At 51.3% G+C, this 19,404-nt stretch overlaps 2 protein-coding genes across 2 annotated transcripts; both read right to left on the reverse strand.

Annotated features, from left to right (window-relative positions):
• Positions 1–326: 326 nt before the first annotated feature.
• LOC128821610 (serine/threonine-protein kinase PAK 3-like) lies at positions 327–8,681 on the reverse strand. Its single transcript, XM_054002803.1, has 10 exons — positions 8,580–8,681; positions 8,032–8,197; positions 7,662–7,725; positions 6,906–6,954; positions 6,043–6,155; positions 5,297–5,414; positions 4,353–4,452; positions 3,715–3,911; positions 1,926–2,063; positions 327–554 (listed from the first exon to the last, which is right to left on the reverse strand). Exons 1-10 carry the CDS (start codon positions 8,637–8,639, stop codon positions 462–464), a joined length of 1,098 nt encoding a protein of 365 aa, XP_053858778.1. The 5' UTR covers positions 8,640–8,681; the 3' UTR covers positions 327–461.
• LOC128821611 (putative uncharacterized protein DDB_G0271606) lies at positions 8,680–9,993 on the reverse strand. The gene is made up of 2 exons (XM_054002804.1): positions 9,720–9,993; positions 8,680–9,441 (listed from the first exon to the last, which is right to left on the reverse strand). The coding sequence occupies exons 1-2, from the start codon at positions 9,969–9,971 to the stop codon at positions 8,797–8,799; spliced, it is 897 nt and encodes a 298-aa protein (XP_053858779.1). The 5' UTR covers positions 9,972–9,993; the 3' UTR covers positions 8,680–8,796.
• Between the last annotated feature and the right edge of the window lie 9,411 nt (positions 9,994–19,404).

Below are 19,404 nucleotides of genomic sequence, written 5' to 3' on the forward strand. Positions count from 1 at the left end.
CCCAAGTGCTCTGGAGTCACAGCTGAAGGCCTGCATCAGCACAGGATGGTTTGGCTTCCCCACTCCCCCTTTGGTTTTTCCTGCAGATGCCATTGCCATTTCTGCCTCAACTAGAAGTGCCCCAGATGTGCCAAAAGGGACCAGTGGGCCGTATTCCAAAGGCAGTGTGGTCTGGAGAGGATGAATGAAGAAGAGCCTTCTCCACTTACAAACCATACCAAAGAAGCCATAAGCGTGTCTTAGCACCAATCAAAAACACCGGGCAATTCAGAAGGAAATGTTGAGTTTTCTGAAGGGGTCAGAAGGAGGGGAATCTTCCAAATGAGTTGATGCTTCAGAAACTTTATTTAATTCCAATCCTACTCTATAAACCTATACTACAAAACAACTCAATAATCCTACTCTAGAGTCCTACTCTACAATCCTACTCTAACTTGGTTATGGAGATAATATCTTGACTGTTAGATTCTTGTCTTCTTCTTCTTCTCCTTCTTCACTGAGTTGATGAGTGGTACCAGGGTGGACGCTGGCTTGGCTGATGTTACAAATGGATGCTGTCCACAGGAAAAAAAAAAAAAAAGAACAGTGAACCATGACTTTCCAAGCTCAGTGCTTCACAGACTCAATCAGGATTCCTCTGGTACTTAGAAAGACCCAGAAAGAGGAGTGACGGGGACATCTGCTCCCCTGTCATCCTGTGCAGAACCTTGCCATCACAGGCAAACCTGGCCCAGAATCCCACTTATCCCTTTATTCTGGTTTCTCCATCTAGCTGGGATTTTTGCCCTGCCCGTGCTCTAGAAATGGTGCTTTCTGTCCCTGGGGTTTCTTCCTTTCAGGAAACTCCAATGACCCACATAGGTCCCTGTCTTTGAGAGACAGGCACCGTGCTAATTTCCACAGGGAGACAGAGCAGTGTCTACCTTTCCATGCCCTGCCCCTCCTGTGCTGGATGGCACCTTCCTTCCCAGCAGGGCCAGCCGAGTGGCGCTGGCTGCTGCAGTTCCCTCTCTGCCACACAGCCTGGCAGTAAGCCTGGGCCAGTTCCCCTCTGCCTGAGCGTGCCAGGCAGCAGATAGGGCTGGGACAAGTCCCTTTCAGCTGCCCCTGTCTGCGTGCCAGAAACCTCTAAGGGTGGGGTGGGGGGCAGAAACCAGGGCCCCTCAGAGGCTCACAGTGAGCCCCCACAGCCCCTCCTGCCCACAGCCAAATCTCTCCAGACTGCTCTGCCAGGACTGGCTTCCTTGGGTTCCTCCACCACCATTTCATGACTGTGTACCTTGCATTGCTCTACTTCAGTTCTTTTGCCATTCGATAAAAAGGAGCACCCCACCAAATTACAAAACAGGGTGACAGAAACAGAGGACAGAGCACCTCTCCTCTGAGGACAGGCTGAGAGACCTGGAGCTATTCAGCCTGGAGGAGAACTGGCCCCAGGGAGACTTCATTGCTGAGTTCCAGTACTTCAAAGGGGATTCTCAGGAAGTAGGAAATACCTTTTTTAACAGGCTCCGTTGCAATAGGACATGGGATAATATTTATAATATAAAATGGGAATTGAGTCAGATTAGATCTAAGGAAGAACTTGTTTACTTGGAGCATGGTGCCACACTGGCACAGGTTGTCCTTAGAGCTGGTAGGTGCCCCATCCTGGGTAGGGATAGGGCAAACATTCCAGGTCAGGTGGGAAGGGGCTCTGAACAACCTGATCTCTCCCTGCTCTTTGCAGGACACTTGGACCAGATGACCTTCACAGGGCCCTGCCAGCCCAGCCCAGCCCAGACTAGAATTCCTCACCGTTTTCATTTGAACAACATCAGGAGTGGAGGTTGGGAGGAAGGAGGCTCATCTGATGCCTTGCACTTCAGTGGAGCAGGAGCCCATCCCTCAGACACTCTTTCACCTGCAGCCCCTTTGCATTTTACCTGCAGGAGCTCCTTGGCTGACCAGCGCCGTGCCGCGTCTGTCCGCAGGCAGTGCCTCAGGAAGTTACGCAGGGAAGACGAGAATCGGTTGGGCTGCCGCAGCTTTGGTGTCCCTCGTATGGCTATCAGGAGTTGAGGCTGGGGAAAAAGGAAACATAAGGCTCCAGCTGCTTCTTTCCCATCTGTAAGTGCTCTCTCAGATCCCATTGTTTAAGCTCCACTCTGCAGAAACTGCCCTGGAGAGACCCAGAGATGACTTTCCTTTACCAACCAAAAACCCAAACCCCGATGCAGCCACAGCTTTTCCAGCATTCAGCAGATCTTGCCTTGGCAGCTGATTTCATTGACTGACCTAGTTAGTGGGAACTACATCAGCAAAAGCACGTTTTGCTTCTCTGAGGATTTGCACCAGCCTGACAGGCTATTTGGAAGGGGGAGTTTGTTCTATCCATACTATTTCCAAGGATTATTACATGAAAGGAATCTTTGCAGTGCTTGTTGGTCCCTTTAGCACAGCTTCCATGAAACAAAAATCATCGAGTTGTTTTTTTTTTTTTTTCTCCTCTTGAAAAAAATGCAGATGCAGAATCCATCTAAAATAGACTGAAATAACAATGGAAGGAGGCCTGGGAGTCTCCATGAAAATGCCCACCACAATAGTCACAGCTCTGTGCTGGTGGCACTGAAAAAGATGGTGACCAAAGAGACTTTGTTACTTTCTTCTTCATCCCAGAGGAAAATTTCCTTTACTTTTCCCACACCCCCAGAGGTCACAAAGAGGGTTTTATCCTGTCTCTCTGCAGCTGAGCTCAGCCACTGGACATGGTGGGGAGCTGGAGTCCTCACTGTCCTTAGAACTGTGCAAGCCAGGGGTGGCCCTGCTCCTGTGGTAAAGGAACACAGCACCGGCGTCAACCGCCCACGTTGGATCCCAGCCCCAGGCACCTGGCTGCAAGTTCATCAACTTGTTAAAGTACCCAGACACAGCCAAGAGTTTAGTGTACAATTCTAACTGCAGTCGGAGAAAAACACATCCTAAACTTATCCAGGCCACCCACACGCATGACTGAACAATGTACAGATGATTTGAAAGCCTGAAAGTTTTGAAGACCCACAGGATTGGGAAAAGATGCTACAGTTTGGAGGAAAATTGATGTGCTGTGGTAAATGAAAGGAAAAGCAAGCAGAACTTGCTTGGGCATTGCTTTGGTGGTTTTTTCTCCTTTTTATTCTTTTTTCTTTTTCTTTTCCTTTTTTTTCTGTCTTTTTTCCCTTTTCCTTTTCCTTTTTTTCTTTTTATTTTCTCTTCCTTTTCCTCTTCCTTTCCATTTTTCTCTTACTTTTTCTTTTTTTCTTTTCCCTTTTCTCTTCCTCTTCCTTTTCCATTTACTTTTTCTCTTTTTTCTTTTTCTCTAAAATTGAAACTAGGAAGATTCAATCTCCATTTTGAAGGATATTTATCACACATCCAACCATTCCACTGAAAAATGCCTTTTCTTCAGAGACAGAGCTCCAACATTGTTCAAAAAGCAAGTGAAAAATGTCAGGCATGGCTGGAGGCCAAAATGGCAGGTTTCTGAACTGGTTAGGTTTCTGAACTGGTTACCTTCCTCTTCCCTTCTGATGCAACCAAATCGACAGCAGATGCTGATGTGCTGCAGGGACATTTTCAGAAGGGGACCTTGGTGGAAGTGGTGCCAGCAGATGGCAATGGGATTTTGTCCAATGGCACACTGACCATGGGACAGGTGACAAAGACAAGCAGGATCAGTGAGTATTTGCACCTTACCGAAACAGGAGTTTCATTCCAGTAAGGAACTTCTCCTTCCGCCATTTCGATGCCCACGATTCCAAGAGACCATATGTCCACTTTGGGGCCACATGGTTGACCTGTCACCACTTCAGGCGCCATCCACCCAGAAGTGCCGGCCACTGAGCTCCGTCGACTCTGCTCAGGGGTGAGCTGAACAAAGAGGCCAGAGTCAGCTGTGGAGAAAAAAACAAACCATGAAAGCCAGCTCAAGTTAGGAAATCAAGCCAAAGAATTCCCCACTCTCAGTCTAAGAATGTGCTGTTGAGTCTCCTGGAGAACTGTCCATGCTCTGTTTCCTCAGGGCTTTAGACAAGGAAATATGGAATTGGCCACTTCAAAAAAAAAGCCTCATTTTTTAGACTACCTCCAGCCTTTTATTTTTCTGAAGCTTTACATTGTAGCTCCCTCCCTCTGGAAGGGACACACACAGAGCAACGCCACTCTTGACTCCTTGTTCCTTGTCATACTTCTGTGCATGTTGCAACTGTGCCCACAGTTTGTGTCAGGGTTCCCTGCACTGCCACCAGCACCATTTTTGGGGAGCTGGCAGTCACTCAAAGCAGCCCCACAGCCCACGTCCCTGGAATGCTGCACCTGACCAAGAATACACTGACCCAGCTTGACAGAGCCGTCGGTCCTGAGAAGGATGTTGCTGCTCTTCACATCTCGGTGGATCACATGGTTCGAGTGAAGAAAATCCAGGCCTTGCAGGCACTGAGAGAGAAAACAGAAACAGGAGGGCAAAAATTAGCGATGTGATTTCATTACACAAGAAAGGAAACAGCTCTACAGATTGCCTCTGCAGGGGAATGGTGAGTAATGGCAGAACAGAGTGCGATTGTGAGGAAGAGCTTGCTGCTCCACCACTTGCAGAGCAGGACCTTTCTAAGGAAAGGCATGTCAGCTTTTGAAAGAGCAACAGCAGCTGCTGTTGTTGTAGACTGTCCCCTGCAAACCAGCCAGCATGGCTGCTGCTGCTGTGGATGTGCTTTCTCCATGCAGAGGACAAGTGAGGGTTTTGCCAAGGAAGAAAAAGTCCCTCCCTTTGGTGTGAAGTGGATCACTTTGGGGTGGGAGGCTGCATGACAAAGGTTTTGTTGCTGGCCTCAGCACAGACTTGGAAGTATCACAACAGTCACCTTCCTGAAGCAAAGAGCATTTTGGCTGCACTAGTGTCCTTTTCAGTTGAGGACTGAGAGAAATGAGTCTTTTTTCTTTGCTGATCATTTCAAATGCTGCCACCAGCACCTTTGTTTTTACAGGCAAGGAATGCAGTGCAGACAGGCTGGAGATAAAAGTTTAGGGAGGCAAGGTGGAGAACAGCAAATACAAATACAAGAGACAGAGCGAGAATACAACAGCAGGAGATATGAGTACAAGAACTGAGTACTGTGAGTGCAGGGGCACTGGCAGGCATTTCACTTGAGAGGCTTTTACTTGCCCATAGCATACCAGCAACACAGAAACAAAGCTTGGCACATGAAATCACTCCAGGTCGGAGCCCTGTTTCCCAGACAATCCTGCCCACACCCTGGGCAGCACAGGTGGGATTGCTGACCTCCCGACTGATGGCTGCCATCTCGTCTTCAGACAGGTGGGTCTCGCTGATGACATCGCTCAGAGTGCCTCCGTCCATGTACTCCATGACCAGCCAGCGTTGCCCATCCACACGGTAGCTGAAAGAAGGAAACAAGAGCATGGAGATAGACATGCATGGCTAGGTTGTTTTCTTGATTGATTCTTGTTTCCAAGTCCCTTTGTGACTAGGACAGAATGAAAGGAATAGACATTCCCTCTAGGCTGTGCATTGTTTGCAATCTGTCTCAAGAAGAAAGGCACAGCTGTGAAAAAAGGAGATGTCTTCAATTGCCAGCAAGTAAAAACTGCAGGTTAGGAACAGATCAAAAACCTGTCAAACTGCGTGTTTCTGGAAATAAGCACCTAGTCTTCCTGGCATGCAAAGTAATGGAAAAGAGGGGACACAATCCAAGGGAAATCCATGTTAGTTTATCTGGACGTAAGAGGACTCTTGAAAAAAATCAAGCCCCAAAACAATGTGGTGGCTGTGAACTTACAGGCTATTGATTCAGTAAGATATGACAGATGCAGGTTTTTGAATCATTTTCAAACTCTGTGTACCAGGGAAGACTCATGCAGACAAGATGCACTCTCTTCCCATCCACTGGAGATGAGCAGAGCAGTAATATTTAACCAATAATTACAGCTCTATTTTCTGCCAGTGAACAAAGTGGAATTTTACCTTGCATGTTTGCAATATGTAAACAAACATTCACAACAACTCACCTGTCTAAATAGTTGACCAGGTTGGGATTCTTATTTGGCTTCATGAGCATGAGTTCATTGACTTTTAGTTCCTTCTTCCTCAGTTCTTGGAGATTTATTTTCTTTATGGCCACCTAAAATGACATTGAAAATGAGTAACTTGAGAATTTGGCAGCACAAGACCGCAAGGCACATGGAGCGAGTGATTTTGCAATGCCACAGCCGAGCTGTGCCAAACTGCCTTGTGATTGGGCATTGCAGTAATTAGGAACTGACATTGCAACAGCCCATTTCTCTGCTCCCTTGGAGGCCACTTACAGGACACGTGGCCACTGAGGTTTTGCCTTGTCCACTTGGTAACTGTGGTGTCTCAGCTATCACCCACAAAGCTCTGAGCACACTCCCTGCTGCTTTGTCTGGGATTCAGAAGAAGTAATCCATGCCTTAATACTCTGTGGATATATTTTGGGCTATGGGCAGGACTTAGGGCTTTTAGGGACGCCGTGCAGATCTCTCCCTACGTGCAGTTGCCAAGTGCGGCACTGCAGGTGGCTAAGGAACTACCAGTAACTTTCAGATGCATTTCCTGGCAGCCAGAAGTGAGAATTCAGGACTCTGAAGCTGTAGCCCCAAAGAGCAGTGAGATGCTCAAAGGCACCACCTTTGTTTTAGCAATGGAGAGCGAATGACCACATCCTTCTCTGAAAGGAACTGCTGCCCTCCTTGCCTTCCTTCTGGCAGCTGAGAAGGACAAAGACTGTCCCAAATGTATTTTGCAGGCTGGTAGCAGTCTGTGCTTCTTGTGCCTTTTCAGCACAGCTCTACTCAAAGCTCCAGCCACAGCTGCTCACACCAGAGGACCTGCGGGAGATGTTGACATTTACCTCTTCTCCTGTGGCATTGTCAAGTGCTATGCAAACATCTCCAAAAGTCCTAGAAACAAAAAAGCAGCAAAGAAAGGAGAAGACATTTAGATCTTGCAGTGAAAGCCAGTCCACAGAGGAGATCTCTGCTGCAAATGCCTAAAACCTGCCGGAAGCAGGCGGGCTCTGCCCAAAGGCAGATGATGCATTTTCCTCTCAAGTGCATGGGCACTGGGCCTGTCCCTGAAGTGTTGCTGTTTTCTGCCTCAGCTCCTAAGGAGAGCTCCTTCTTTCATCTTGGGTTTCAGGTTCTAAACTGTGCAGTTTTTATCCTGACCATGGAGTATTTCCTTCAGCAATCTTTTGGAAAGAAATGTTCCTGAGAACTGTTATCTGACAGCTATCAGGGAGTAGGTTGCTCTTTCAGGCAAGCACGTTTCTTCCCCTTTTATTAGTGTGGCTGTATGATTTGGAGATATACAAAAATGCTCAGGAAATTAACACAGAACTGTCCCACACTTGTGAGACAAGGAGATCTTCCAGGTCCTGTTCCTTGCTGCAGGCAGGAACTTGGCAGCATGGAGGTGTCTCTGACAATGCCTTCTGGGCACACTCACAAATTCGGAGCAGCAGTGAGAGATGGGACAATCTATCCCCAGTGTCTGAACATGGGGATAGATGTCTGTTTGCAGCTGTTCTGACTTCACACTGCATAGATATTCCACCAGAAAAACACCTGGCCCATGGTTATATAGAAGTAACTGTGGTTGGACTCACCCTCTGCCAATATGTTCCAGTTCCGTGTATTTCATCACAGGATTTTCCATGTTCACTATTTTCCCTGAGGGAAACAAAATGCAAGATGCTCACTTTAAAGCAGAGATCCCAGCTTCCAGGAGATTCAAAAGACAGACCCAGAGCCTGAAGCTTTGAACCCTTTGTGTTCGGCTGGGTAAAAACAACAACCAGGCAGACAGCTCTGCGGCACAGGTGGCCAGCACAAAGACTGCTTTTCTACAGCAGTTCCTGTGGGGAAATGTCTCTAAATGTCCCTGGGACACCAAACTCAGGAAAAGCATTTGGTACAGCTATGCTGGCACCTGCACACAATAGACTGTCCCTCAGACAAGAAATACAGCAGACGTACTCCGTAGCTCCAGGGAGTCATCCTTGATCTCCTGTTGCTGAGCAGCAGCTGGGCCAGCACTGGAGATGAACAAACCGCCCCGGCTCCGCTTCTCAGGGTGGAGAGCAAAGGCTCCTTTAGACCATGCTGCTGCTGCAGCAGGTTTGGTGACAAAGCCCTTGTAGATCTGGGACAAGAAATGAGTTTATGTCAGAAAGGTGGCTGGCAGAGATTAGCCTGAGATTCCATTTCAAATGCAAGCCCTTAGGAAGGTGCTGTCAGCAACATGCAGCGCTCTTAAGTGGGTTTTTTCTGATGTCCACTTCTCAGACTGGATGGGTCAAAACCAAAGGCTAGTTCTACTCGAGTGGATGGCCAGATTCATGGTCCATTTTCATGGATTTTCTGAAGGATCACTGCCACAATGACCATTCTACTTCCTCTCAAGGATTCCTTTCCCCCTCCAAGGGCTTCAGACACACGTGCAGCTCCTTGTTCAAGTGTTCGTCCTCCCCCCACTGTGTCTTCTTTTCCTGCACCATCTTCAGGTCATGCCCAACCTGTAGCACCTTTGGTGGGGACAGTTCCTGTGCCTCACGCCAGCCTCGGGGCTCTTCAGTGCCACTCATTTGCCGGAAGTCTTTGCCGGCTGCCCGGTGAGACGTCAACACTTGCACCTCGAGTCAAACAGAACAAAGCAGTCAGAGACTACAGCTTGTCCCTGTCAGTCAAGAGTCACTGACTGTGAGGAAAGAACAGATTTACAAGGGATACAGACAGCTTGTTTCAATCCTCCATCTGGGTCACCATATTCCCCTGTAAAAACACCTCAAGAAACAAGGAGAGCAGGAACAGGCCAGCAGGAATCAATTTGGATGACTGCTGGCCAAAAGGCCAAAGGACAAGTCCCACTGTCCAGGGCAGCAGCTGAGATTCAGCACACCAGGAAATGTCCTTCCGAGTGACTGTGATACACACTAGAGCAGGATGGCACTCAGAGGCATCACCCCGCTCCCTGCTGCTCTGCACTGGGAAGGCCAGAAGGGCAGAAACCACCAGTTTGGTGACTGCAGTGGCTATCCCTCTTTCACTCACTTGCTTTTGTAGAGCCTGAGGGAGGGGATTAAGTTTTTCTCTGATGATTTTCATTTCTTCCTCCTGCCTCTTCTCCCTTGCCATGATCTTAGCGTGAGCTTTCTGAAAGTCTGTGTCCAGCTGTTCCTTCAAGTTCTCTAAAATACGAGAGAGAGGATCTTTCACAAGTGGAGTGACTGCCACTCTTTCAGTCACCTGGTTTTGTTGATCACCCCTCTGCTGATGGAGATTCATCTCCTTTTGAATTCTTCTTGTCTCTTCCTGGTTCCTCTTCTTCACTTCTGTGATGGCACTCTGAGCTTCGGGCAGCTCTGCTTGTGGCTCTGCCTTGATATTCTGTACACACAAATGCAGAGCAAGTGACTGGGAGCTGCCATAAGGCTCAGCTTTTTCCTCTTGCAGCCTCAAAATCACATTTATTCAGCCCCTTCTTTCTGCTTCCCTACCCACACCTGCTTCTAATGGAACCCTCTTGTCTCAGTGCTGATCCCTGCAGATTCCAAGGCTCTGTGCTTTCAGTGCCTCTGGGACTCCTGGCCTCCTCACTCCCAAGAGCTCTGTTTTATGCCCTTCTTCCTGCCCTTTCCCTCTGACACCTGGCGAGTCAGGCTTACCTGGCCATTCTCCTGTGGCTCTTCCACCTGCTGCCTGAGCTGCTCTTCCTGCTCTCGGGCTCTCAGCTCTCCCTGAGTCTGGCATGGCATCTCTGATAACTCAATCTGCTCCTGCTCTTTCTCTGGAAGGATCTGCACAGAAAGCAAGAGAAGATGGGTTTCAACTTTCCATAGGACATTTGTGGGCCAAGACTCAAGGACTGATGGGCTCACACGTTCCCAGAGCACTGTGCTGCTGCTCTCCTGGGTCATTCTCTGCCCGTGGGGAGGCACAGATTCCAAAGTGACCCTGGCACTACAATCAGGGGCCATCTGGGGCTGAAGCTCCAACAGCCTCTCAGGCAGCTGACAGGGAAGGTGTGGCATTTCTCAGGGATCTGGTGAGGGCCTCCCTCTGCTCCTGCCATGTCCTGTTTGTCTTTCAGTAGTGACTGACACCCAGCCCAGTCCCACAGCTCCATCCTGCCTCTGCAGGTGGCTTCCTGGGTGAGCTCACCCTTTATGAGAGACACTTCTGGAGTTCATGTTCTCTTCACCACCTAAAACATGGAATTCTTCCACCTCTCTGGGACAGGCAGAAAATCAAAGAATTAACTGGGGGCTTCAGGAAGAAGAGGCCGGAGGAGGAAAACAGCTCTGAGGGGGAAAAAAACCACCATATCTGGAGGGGGAAATAGCTCTGCCTGCTCAGAATCGGTCAACAGAACGTGTCTCTAATCCTCTCCTGAAAGGGATGCTTTAGGTGAAGTTTGCACCTCCAACTGCTTTGGACCAGAGCCAAGAAGATTCAATTATGCAAATGATAGATAGATTAGATAGATAGATAGATAGATAGATAGATAGATAGATAGATAGAAAGATAGAATTCACTCTTATAATCTCTCTTAACTATAGTTTCTGTTGCTACACACACTTGGTAGCCATTGCCCTGATCAGCAGCAATCCTGAGATTGCTCTCCTATTGCTTCAATAAACCACACTCCCGGGGAATCTGGAGCATTTAGGTCCTTATGGAATGCAACCAGATCCAGAGCATTGCACTGGGAATGGCATTCTTGCAGCATCTGTGCTTGGCCAAGTGCTTCTCTTTGACTTGACAACACTGAGAGTGCTAAAGGGGCTGTAATCAGAAATAAAGCCCAGCCCCTCCCAGCTCCTCTGATCTCTGAGGACCAGCTGGAATGCAAGAGCATTGATTTCCCGCTCAATTTCAAAACACCACATTTACTGATTCCCTGGGCTGCAAAAAGGCAGAGGTACTGTCAATATGAACGCAAAGTGAAAGGCCCTATTGACTGGCGTGGCACCAGAACAGCTCCTTCTGCACCGAGCTCGCAGCCCCAAACAATGTGTTCTCATGCAAATATAATGCATCCTCCAGAAATGTCACCTTACAAAAGAAAAACCTAGCAGAATCTTGACAAGTCACGGAAAAGGGCAGAAAAGATGGAGGAAAACCACCTGGCCTTGCTGAAAAATGAGAACCTGAACAGGAAATCTCCTCCTAAAAAAGGAAGAAACCACAAGATGAAAGAGTCACCAAAAAAAGTGTCAAAAGCACTTGGATGCTGTGAGAGGATATTTGCAGAAGAAATAGCATTTGTAGTCAGCACTGTCCCATATGGATCTATGGAAGTGTGCCTGAAGGGCCCTGACGAGCCTCCCGTTGTCCAGGCTAAAGCTCCCTCAGCACCTCCTCCTTGGCCTTGCGCTCCACAGCCTTCCCCAGCTCCCGTGTCCTCCTCTGCACACGCTCCAGCCCCTCAAGGACTTTCTGCTTCACAGGGGCCCACAACTGGGCACAGCACTCCCAGCTGTGGCCGCAGCGCTGCCCAGCCCAGGGGGACGCTCCCTGCCCTGCTCCTGCTGCCCCACTCTTGCTGACACAGGCCAGGACGCCCTTGGCCTTCTTGGCTCCCTGGCCACGCGCTGGCCCACCTTCAGCTGCTCTTGACCGGCACCCCTGGGTCCTTTGGGCCCACGCAGCTCCCCCACCACAAACTTGCCCCTTTGACGTCAAATACAGCAGCCACAATTCCAAGATGTCCTTCCTCTTCTCAGCAACACAAGACAGCAGTCAAGGACTTGCAGCTTCACCCCCACCCGAGCCACTAATGCCATTTCCAAAGCTGCAGGCTTCATCCCAAAACGCATCCACAGCAACTTGCCCCTTCTGCTTTTTGCCTGGCAAGAAGCCTTCCCTACAAGGCACTTGCTTCCTTTGGCCTCACCCCACAAGAATGGCCTGCCCCAGCTTCATGGACAACGCAATCATCTCCTTGCAGCTTATCAAAAGCCAAAAGAGACTGTACAAGTGAAGAACTGCTCCAGAAAACTGCAGAACACTTCCACAAGCCAAACACACCTTTGCACAAAGGGAAAACAACCAAAGAAAGCCCTGTGACCTCCAGCACGAGCACCTGTGCCCTTGGCCACGGCCCTGCAGAAGCCCAGAGACAGAGCTTCACTGAGCCAAGCAGGCAGAAGCTGAGCCGCAGCCCCCAGCTCTTGGGTGCCTCAAGGTGACAGGCCAAAGGCCAATTTCTAGCTGTCCCTGCCTGCAGGAAATGGCCGCGTCCTGCGGGATTCCAGCACTCAGCATCCTCAGCCAGCAACAGCAAGTGCTGGCTGCTCAGAAACTTGCAGCTCTGCCTTGCACTAAATACAGCACCACCCACAACTGGCACTTACTCCCTTGGAAGCATCAGGCTCTGCTGTGACCACAGCTGCAGGCTCGTGGTCGTCTTGCTCCTTTTGCTCCTCTTTGGCTTCTTCTCCAAGAGCAGAGGGAGCCGGGGCGGAGACTGCTGCTGCTTCTGTCATCTGTGGCAAGAGAGAAACATGAGGGACAGGCCGTTACCTATGGTTTAGAACCTCCTTTCTCTTCGCATCTACAACCACCACTTCGAAGGAGAAATCATCAGCATTCTTAGCAATGGCATTCTAAGTCACTCCGGCCAGATTAAAATGGGCTAATTCAAGAGAACTCTGTTTGCCTAGGAATTTGATAGTCCTCCATGGCTGCTAACTGCAAGGCACAGTGCCTCTGCACAAGGGAGCTTTTAGCTCTTGAAAGCTGTGAAATGGAAAAGTAGGAAATAGCCAGCAAGGCCTTTGCTATTGCTGCGGCAGACATGGAAAAGTAAAAGTGGATCAGAATCCCATTCGGTGCAGGAAAAGGGCAGGAAAGCTTGTGCAGAAGCATCTTTGCTTGCTGGGAAGAGAGAAAATGAGCAGTGCTTCTCCTCCTAGCAAGCCAAGAAACCACAAATTGGAAGTGTCACCTCCTCAGGTGGCTAAAGTCCTTGCATGCAGAGCGGGGAGGTTTGGCAGGGAAGCAGGCCTTGGGGTGAGCGCTGTCCTCTATGGATCTATGGAAGTGTGCCTGAAGGGCCCTGACGAGCCTCCCGTTGTCCAGGCTAAAGCTCCCTCAACACCTCCTCCTTGGCCTTGCGCTCCACAGCCTTCCCCAGCTCCCGTGTCCTCCTCTGCACACGCTCCAGCCCCTCAAGGACTTTCTGCTTCACAGGGGCCCACAACTGGGCACAGCACTCCCAGCTGTGGCCGCAGCGCTGCCCAGCCCAGGGGGACGCTCACTGCCCTGCTCCTGCTGCCCCACTCTTGCTGACACAGGCCAGGACGCCCTTGGCCTTCTTGGCTCCCTGGCCACGTGCTGGCCCACCTTCAGCTGCTCTTGACCGGCACCCCTGGGTCCTTTGGGCCCACGCAGCTCCCCCACCACAAACTTGCCCCTTTGACGTCAAATACAGCACCCACAATTCCAAGATGTCATTCCTCTTCTCAGCAACACAAGACAGCAGTCAAGGACTTGCAGCTTCACCCCACCCGAGCCACTAATGCCATTTCCAAAGCTGCAGGCTTCATCCCAAAACGCACCCACAGAATCTCGCCCCTTCTGCTTTTTGCCTGACAAGAAGCCTTCCCTACAAGGCACTTGCTTCCTTTGGCCTCACCCCACAAGAATGGCCTGCCCCAGCTTCATGGACAACGCAATCATCTCCTTGCCGCTTATCAAAAGCCAAAAGAGACTGTACAAGTGAAGAACTGCTGCAGAAAACTGCAGAACACTTCCACAAGCCAAACACACCTTTGCACAAAGGGAAAACAACTAAAGAAAGCCCCGTGACCTCCAGCACGAGCACCTGTGCCCTTGGCCACGGCCCTGCAGAAGCCCAGAGACAGAGCTTCACTGAGCCAAGCAGGCAGAAGCTGAGCCGCAGCCCCCAGCTCTTGGGTGCCTCAAGGTGACAGGCCAAGGGCCAATTTCTAGCTGTCCCTGCCTGCAGGAAATGGCCGCGTCCTGCGGGATTCCAGCACTCAGCATCCTCAGCCAGCAACAGCAAGTGCTGGCTGCTCAGAAACTTGCAGCTCTGCCTTGCACTAAAGACAGCACCAGCCACAACTGGCACTTACTCTCTTGGAAGCATCAGGCTCTGCTGTGACCACAGCTGCAGGCTCGTGGTCATCTTGCTCCTTTTGCTCCTCTTTGGCTTCTTCTCCAGGAGCAGAGGGAGCCGGGGCAGAGACTGCTGCTGCTTCTGTCATCTGTGGCAAGAGAGAAACATGAGGGACAGGCCGTTACCTATCGTTTAGCACCTCCTTTCTCCTGGCATCTACAACCACCTCTTTGAAGGAGAAATCATCAGCATTCTTAGCAATGGCATTCTAAGTCACTCCAGCCAGATTAAAATGGGCTAATTCAAGAGAACTCTGTTTGCCTAGGAATTTGATAGTCCTCCCTGGCTGCTATCTGCAAGGCACAGTGCCTCTGCACAAGGGAGCTTTTAGCTCTTGAAAGCTGTGAAATGGAAAAGTAGGAAATAGCCAGCAAGGCCTTTGCTGCTGCTGCGGCAGACATGGAAAACTAAAAGTGGATCAGAATCCCATTCGGTGCAGGAAAAGGGCAGGAAAGCTTGTGCAGAAGCATCTTTTCTTGCTGGGAAGAGAGAAAATGAGCAGGGCTTCTCCTCCTAGCAAGCCAAGAAACCACAAATTGGAAGTGTCACCTCCTCAGGTGGCTAAAGCACATGGATGCAGAGCGGGGAGGTTTGGCAGGGAAGCAGGCCTTGGGGTGAGCGCTGTCCTCTATGGATCTATGGAAGTGTGCCTGAAGGGCCCTGACGAGCCTCCCGTTGTCCAGGCTAAAGCTCCCTCAGCACCTCCTCCTTGGCCTTGCGCTCCACAGCCTTCCCCAGCTCCCGTGTCCTCCTCTGCACACGCTCCAGCCCCTCAAGGACTTTCTGCTTCACAAGGGCCCACAACTGGGCACAGCACTCCCAGCTGTGGCCGCAGCGCTGCCCAGCCCAGGGGGACGCTCACTGCCCTACTCCTGCTGCCCCAGTCTTGCTGACACAGGCCAGGACGCCCTTGGCCATCTTGGCTCCCTGGCCACGCGCTGGCCCACCTTCAGCTGCTCTTGACCGGCACCCCTGGGTCCTTTGGGCCCACGCAGCTCCCCCACCACAAACTTGCCCCTTTGACGTCAAATACAGCAGCCACAATTCCAAGATGTCATTCCTCTTCTCAGCAACACAAGACAGCAGTCAAGGACTTGCAGCTTCACCCCCACCCGAGCCACTAATGCCATTTCCAAAGCTGCAGGCTTCATCCCAAAACGCAACCACAGAATCTCGCCCCTTCTGCTTTTTGCCTGGCAAGAAGCCTTCCCTACAAGGCACTTGCTTCCTTTGGCCTCACCCCACAAGAATGGCCTGCCCCAGCTTCATGGACAACGCAATCATCTCCTTGCCGCTTATCAAAAGCCAAAAGAGACTGTACAAGTGAAGAACTGCTGCAGAAAACTGCAGAACACTTCCACAAGCCAAACACACCTTTGCACAAAGGGAAAACAACTAAAGAAAGCCCTGTGACCTCCAGCACGAGCACCTGTGCCCTTGGCCACGGCCCTGCAGAAGCCCAGAGACAGAGCTTCACTGAGCCAAGCAGGCAGAAGCTGAGCCGCAGCCCCCAGCTCTTGGGTGCCTCAAGGTGACAGGCCAAAGGCCAATTTCTAGCTGTCCCTGCCTGCAGGAAATGGCCGCGTCCTGCGGGATTCCAGCACTCAGCATCCTCAGCCAGCAACAGCAAGTGCTGGCTGCTCAGAAACTTGCAGCTCTGCCTTGCACTAAAGACAGCACCACCCACAACTGGCACTTACTCCCTTGGAAGCATCAGGCTCTGCTGTGACCACAGCTGCAGGCTCGTGGTCGTCTTGCTCCTTTTGCTCCTCTTTGGCTTCTTCTCCAGGAGCAGAGGGAGCCGGGGCGGAGACTGCTGCTGCTTCTGTCATCTGTGGCAAGAGAGAAACATGAGGGACAGGCCGTTACCTATCGTTTAGCACCTCCTTTCTCCTGGCATCTACAACCACCTCTTTGAAGGAGAAATCATCAGCATTCTTAGCAACGGCATTCTAAGTCACTCCGGCCAGATTAAAATGGGCTAATTCAAGAGAACTCTGTTTGCCTAGGAATTTGATAGTCCTCCATGGCTGCTATCTGCAAGGCACAGTGCCTCTGCACAAGGGAGCTTTTAGCTCTTGAAAGCTGTGAAATGGAAAAGTAGGAAATAGCCAGCAAGGCCTTTGCTCTTGCTGCGGCAGACATGGAAAACTAAAAGTGGATCAGAATCCCATTCGGTGCAGGAAAAGGGCAGGAAAGCTTGTGCAGAAGCATCTTTGCTTGCTGGGAAGAGAGAAAATCAGCAGGGCTTCTCCTCCTAGCAAGCCAAGAAACCACAAATTGGAAGTGTCACCTCCTCAGGTGGCTAAAGCACATGGATGCAGAGCGGGGATGTTTGGCAGGGAAGCAGGCCTTGGGGTGAGCGCTGTCCTCTATGGATCTATGGAAGTGTGCCTGAAGGGCCCTGACGAGCCTCCCGTTGTCCAGGCTAAAGCTCCCTCAGCACCTCCTCCTTGGCCTTGCGCTCCACAGCCTTCCCCAGCTCCCGTGTCCTCCTCTGCACACGCTCCAGCCCCTCAAGGACTTTCTGCTTCACAAGGGCCCACAACTGGGCACAGCACTCCCAGCTGTGGCCGCAGCGCTGCCCAGCCCAGGGGGACGCTCACTGCCCTACTCCTGCTGCCCCAGTCTTGCTGACACAGGCCAGGACGCCCTTGGCCTTCTTGGCTCCCTGGCCACGCGCTGGCCCACCTTCAGCTGCTCTTGACCGGCACCCCTGGGTCCTTTGGGCCCACGCAGCTCCCCCACCACAAACTTGCCCCTTTGACGTCAAATACAGCAGCCACAATTCCAAGATGTCCTTCCTCTTCTCAGCAACACAAGACAGCAGTCAAGGACTTGCAGCTTCACCCCCACCCGAGCCACTAATGCCATTTCCAAAGCTGCAGGCTTCATCCCAAAACGCAACCACAGAAACTCGCCCCTTCTGCTTTTTGCCAGGCAAGAAGCCTTCCCTAAAAGGCACTTGCTTCCTTTGGCCTCACCCCACAAGAATGGCCTGCCCCAGCCTCATGGACAACGCAATCATCTCCTTGCCGCTTATCAAAAGCCAAAAGAGACTGTACAAGTGAAGAACTGCTGCAGAAAACTGCAGAACACTTCCACAAGCCAAACACACCTTTGCAGAAAGGGAAAACAACTAAAGAAAGCCCTGTGACCTCCAGCACGAGCACCTGTGCCCTTGGCCACGGCCCTGCAGAAGCCCAGAGACAGAGCTTCACTGAGCCAAGCAGGCAGAAGCTGAGCCGCAGCCCCCAGCTCTTGGGTGCCTCAAGGTGACAGGCCAAAGGCCAATTTCTAGCTGTCCCTGCCTGCAGGAAATGGCCGCGTCCTGCGGGATTCCAGCACTCAGCATCCTCAGCCAGCAACAGCAAGTGCTGGCTGCTCAGAAACTTGCAGCTCTGCCTTGCACTAAAGACAGCACCACCCACAACTGGCACTTACTCCCTTGGAAGCATCAGGCTCTGCTGTGACCACAGCTGCAGGCTCGTGGTCGTCTTGCTCCTTTTGCTCCTCTTTGGCTTCTTCTCCAGGAGCAGAGGGAGCCGGGGCGGAGACTGCTGCTGCTTCTGTCATCTGTGGCAAGAGAGAAACATGAGGGACAGGCCGTTACCTATCGTTTAGCACCTCCTTTCTCCTGGCATCTACAACCACCTCTTTGAAGGAGAAATCATCAGCATTCTTAGCAACGGCATTCTAAGTCACTCCGGCCAGATTAAAATGGGCTAATTCAAGAGAACTCTGTTTGCCTAGGAATTTGATAGTCCTCCATGGCTGCTATCTGCAAGGCACAGTGCCTCTGCACAAGGGAGCTTTTAGCTCTTGAAAGCTGTGAAATGGAAAAGTAGGAAATAGCCAGCAAGGCCTTTGCTATTGCTGCGGCAGACATGGAAAACTAAAAGTGGATCAGAATCCCATTCGGTGCAGGAAAAGGGCAGGAAAGCTTGTGCAGAAGCATCTTTGCTTGCTGGGAAGAGAGAAAATCAGCAGGGCTTCTCCTCCTAGCAAGCCAAGAAACCACAAATTGGAAGTGTCACCTCCTCAGGTGGCTAAAGCACATGGATGCAGAGCGGGGATGTTTGGCAGGGAAGCAGGCCTTGGGGTGAGCGCTGTCCTCTATGGATCTATGGAAGTGTGCCTGAAGGGCCCTGACGAGCCTCCCGTTGTCCAGGCTAAAGCTCCCTCAGCACCTCCTCCTTGGCCTTGCGCTCCACAGCCTTCCCCAGCTCCCGTGTCCTCCTCTGCACACGCTCCAGCCCCTCAAGGACTTTCTGCTTCACAAGGGCCCACAACTGGGCACAGCACTCCCAGCTGTGGCCGCAGCGCTGCCCAGCCCAGGGGGACGCTCACTGCCCTACTCCTGCTGCCCCAGTCTTGCTGACACAGGCCAGGACGCCCTTGGCCTTCTTGGCTCCCTGGCCACGCGCTGGCCCACCTTCAGCTGCTCTTGACCGGCACCCCTGGGTCCTTTGGGCCCACGCAGCTCCCCCACCACAAACTTGCCCCTTTGACGTCAAATACAGCAGCCACAATTCCAAGATGTCCTTCCTCTTCTCAGCAACACAAGACAGCAGTCAAGGACTTGCAGCTTCACCCCCACCCGAGCCACTAATGCCATTTCCAAAGCTGCAGGCTTCATCCCAAAACGCAACCACAGAAACTCGCCCCTTCTGCTTTTTGCCAGGCAAGAAGCCTTCCCTAAAAGGCACTTGCTTCCTTTGGCCTCACCCCACAAGAATGGCCTGCCCCAGCCTCATGGACAACGCAATCATCTCCTTGCCGCTTATCAAAAGCCAAAAGAGACTGTACAAGTGAAGAACTGCTGCAGAAAACTGCAGAACACTTCCACAAGCCAAACACACCTTTGCAGAAAGGGAAAACAACTAAAGAAAGCCCTGTGACCTCCAGCACGAGCACCTGTGCCCTTGGCCACGGCCCTGCAGAAGCCCAGAGACAGAGCTTCACTGAGCCAAGCAGGCAGAAGCTGAGCCGCAGCCCCCAGCTCTTGGGTGCCTCAAGGTGACAGGCCAAAGGCCAATTTCTAGCTGTCCCTGCCTGCAGGAAATGGCCGCGTCCTGCGGGATTCCAGCACTCAGCATCCTCAGCCAGCAACAGCAAGTGCTGGCTGCTCAGAAACTTGCAGCTCTGCCTTGCACTAAAGACAGCACCACCCACAACTGGCACTTACTCCCTTGGAAGCATCAGGC

Source organism: Vidua macroura, chromosome Z (assembly GCF_024509145.1).
Source record: "Vidua macroura isolate BioBank_ID:100142 chromosome Z, ASM2450914v1, whole genome shotgun sequence".
Taxonomy (NCBI): domain Eukaryota; kingdom Metazoa; phylum Chordata; class Aves; order Passeriformes; family Viduidae; genus Vidua; species Vidua macroura.

Excerpts from the sequence above, each read along its gene's own strand:
- LOC128821610 (XM_054002803.1), bottom strand. The coding sequence starts at position 8,639 with ATGAGTGGCACTGAAGAGCCCCGAGGCTGGCGTGAGGCACAGGAACTG. Across the intron at positions 7,726-8,031 it reads TGACTCCCTGGAGCTACGGA|GGAAAATAGTGAACATGGAA; the intron begins GTACGTCTGCTG and ends TGTTTCCCTCAG. Across the intron at positions 2,064-3,714 it reads GGAATGAAACTCCTGTTTCG|CCTCAACTCCTGATAGCCAT; the intron begins GTAAGGTGCAAA and ends CTTTTTCCCCAG.
- LOC128821611 (XM_054002804.1), bottom strand. The coding sequence starts at position 9,971 with ATGACCCAGGAGAGCAGCAGCACAGTGCTCTGGGAACGTGTGAGCCCA. Across the intron at positions 9,442-9,719 it reads AGCCACAGGAGAATGGCCAG|AATATCAAGGCAGAGCCACA; the intron begins GTAAGCCTGACT and ends TTGTGTGTACAG.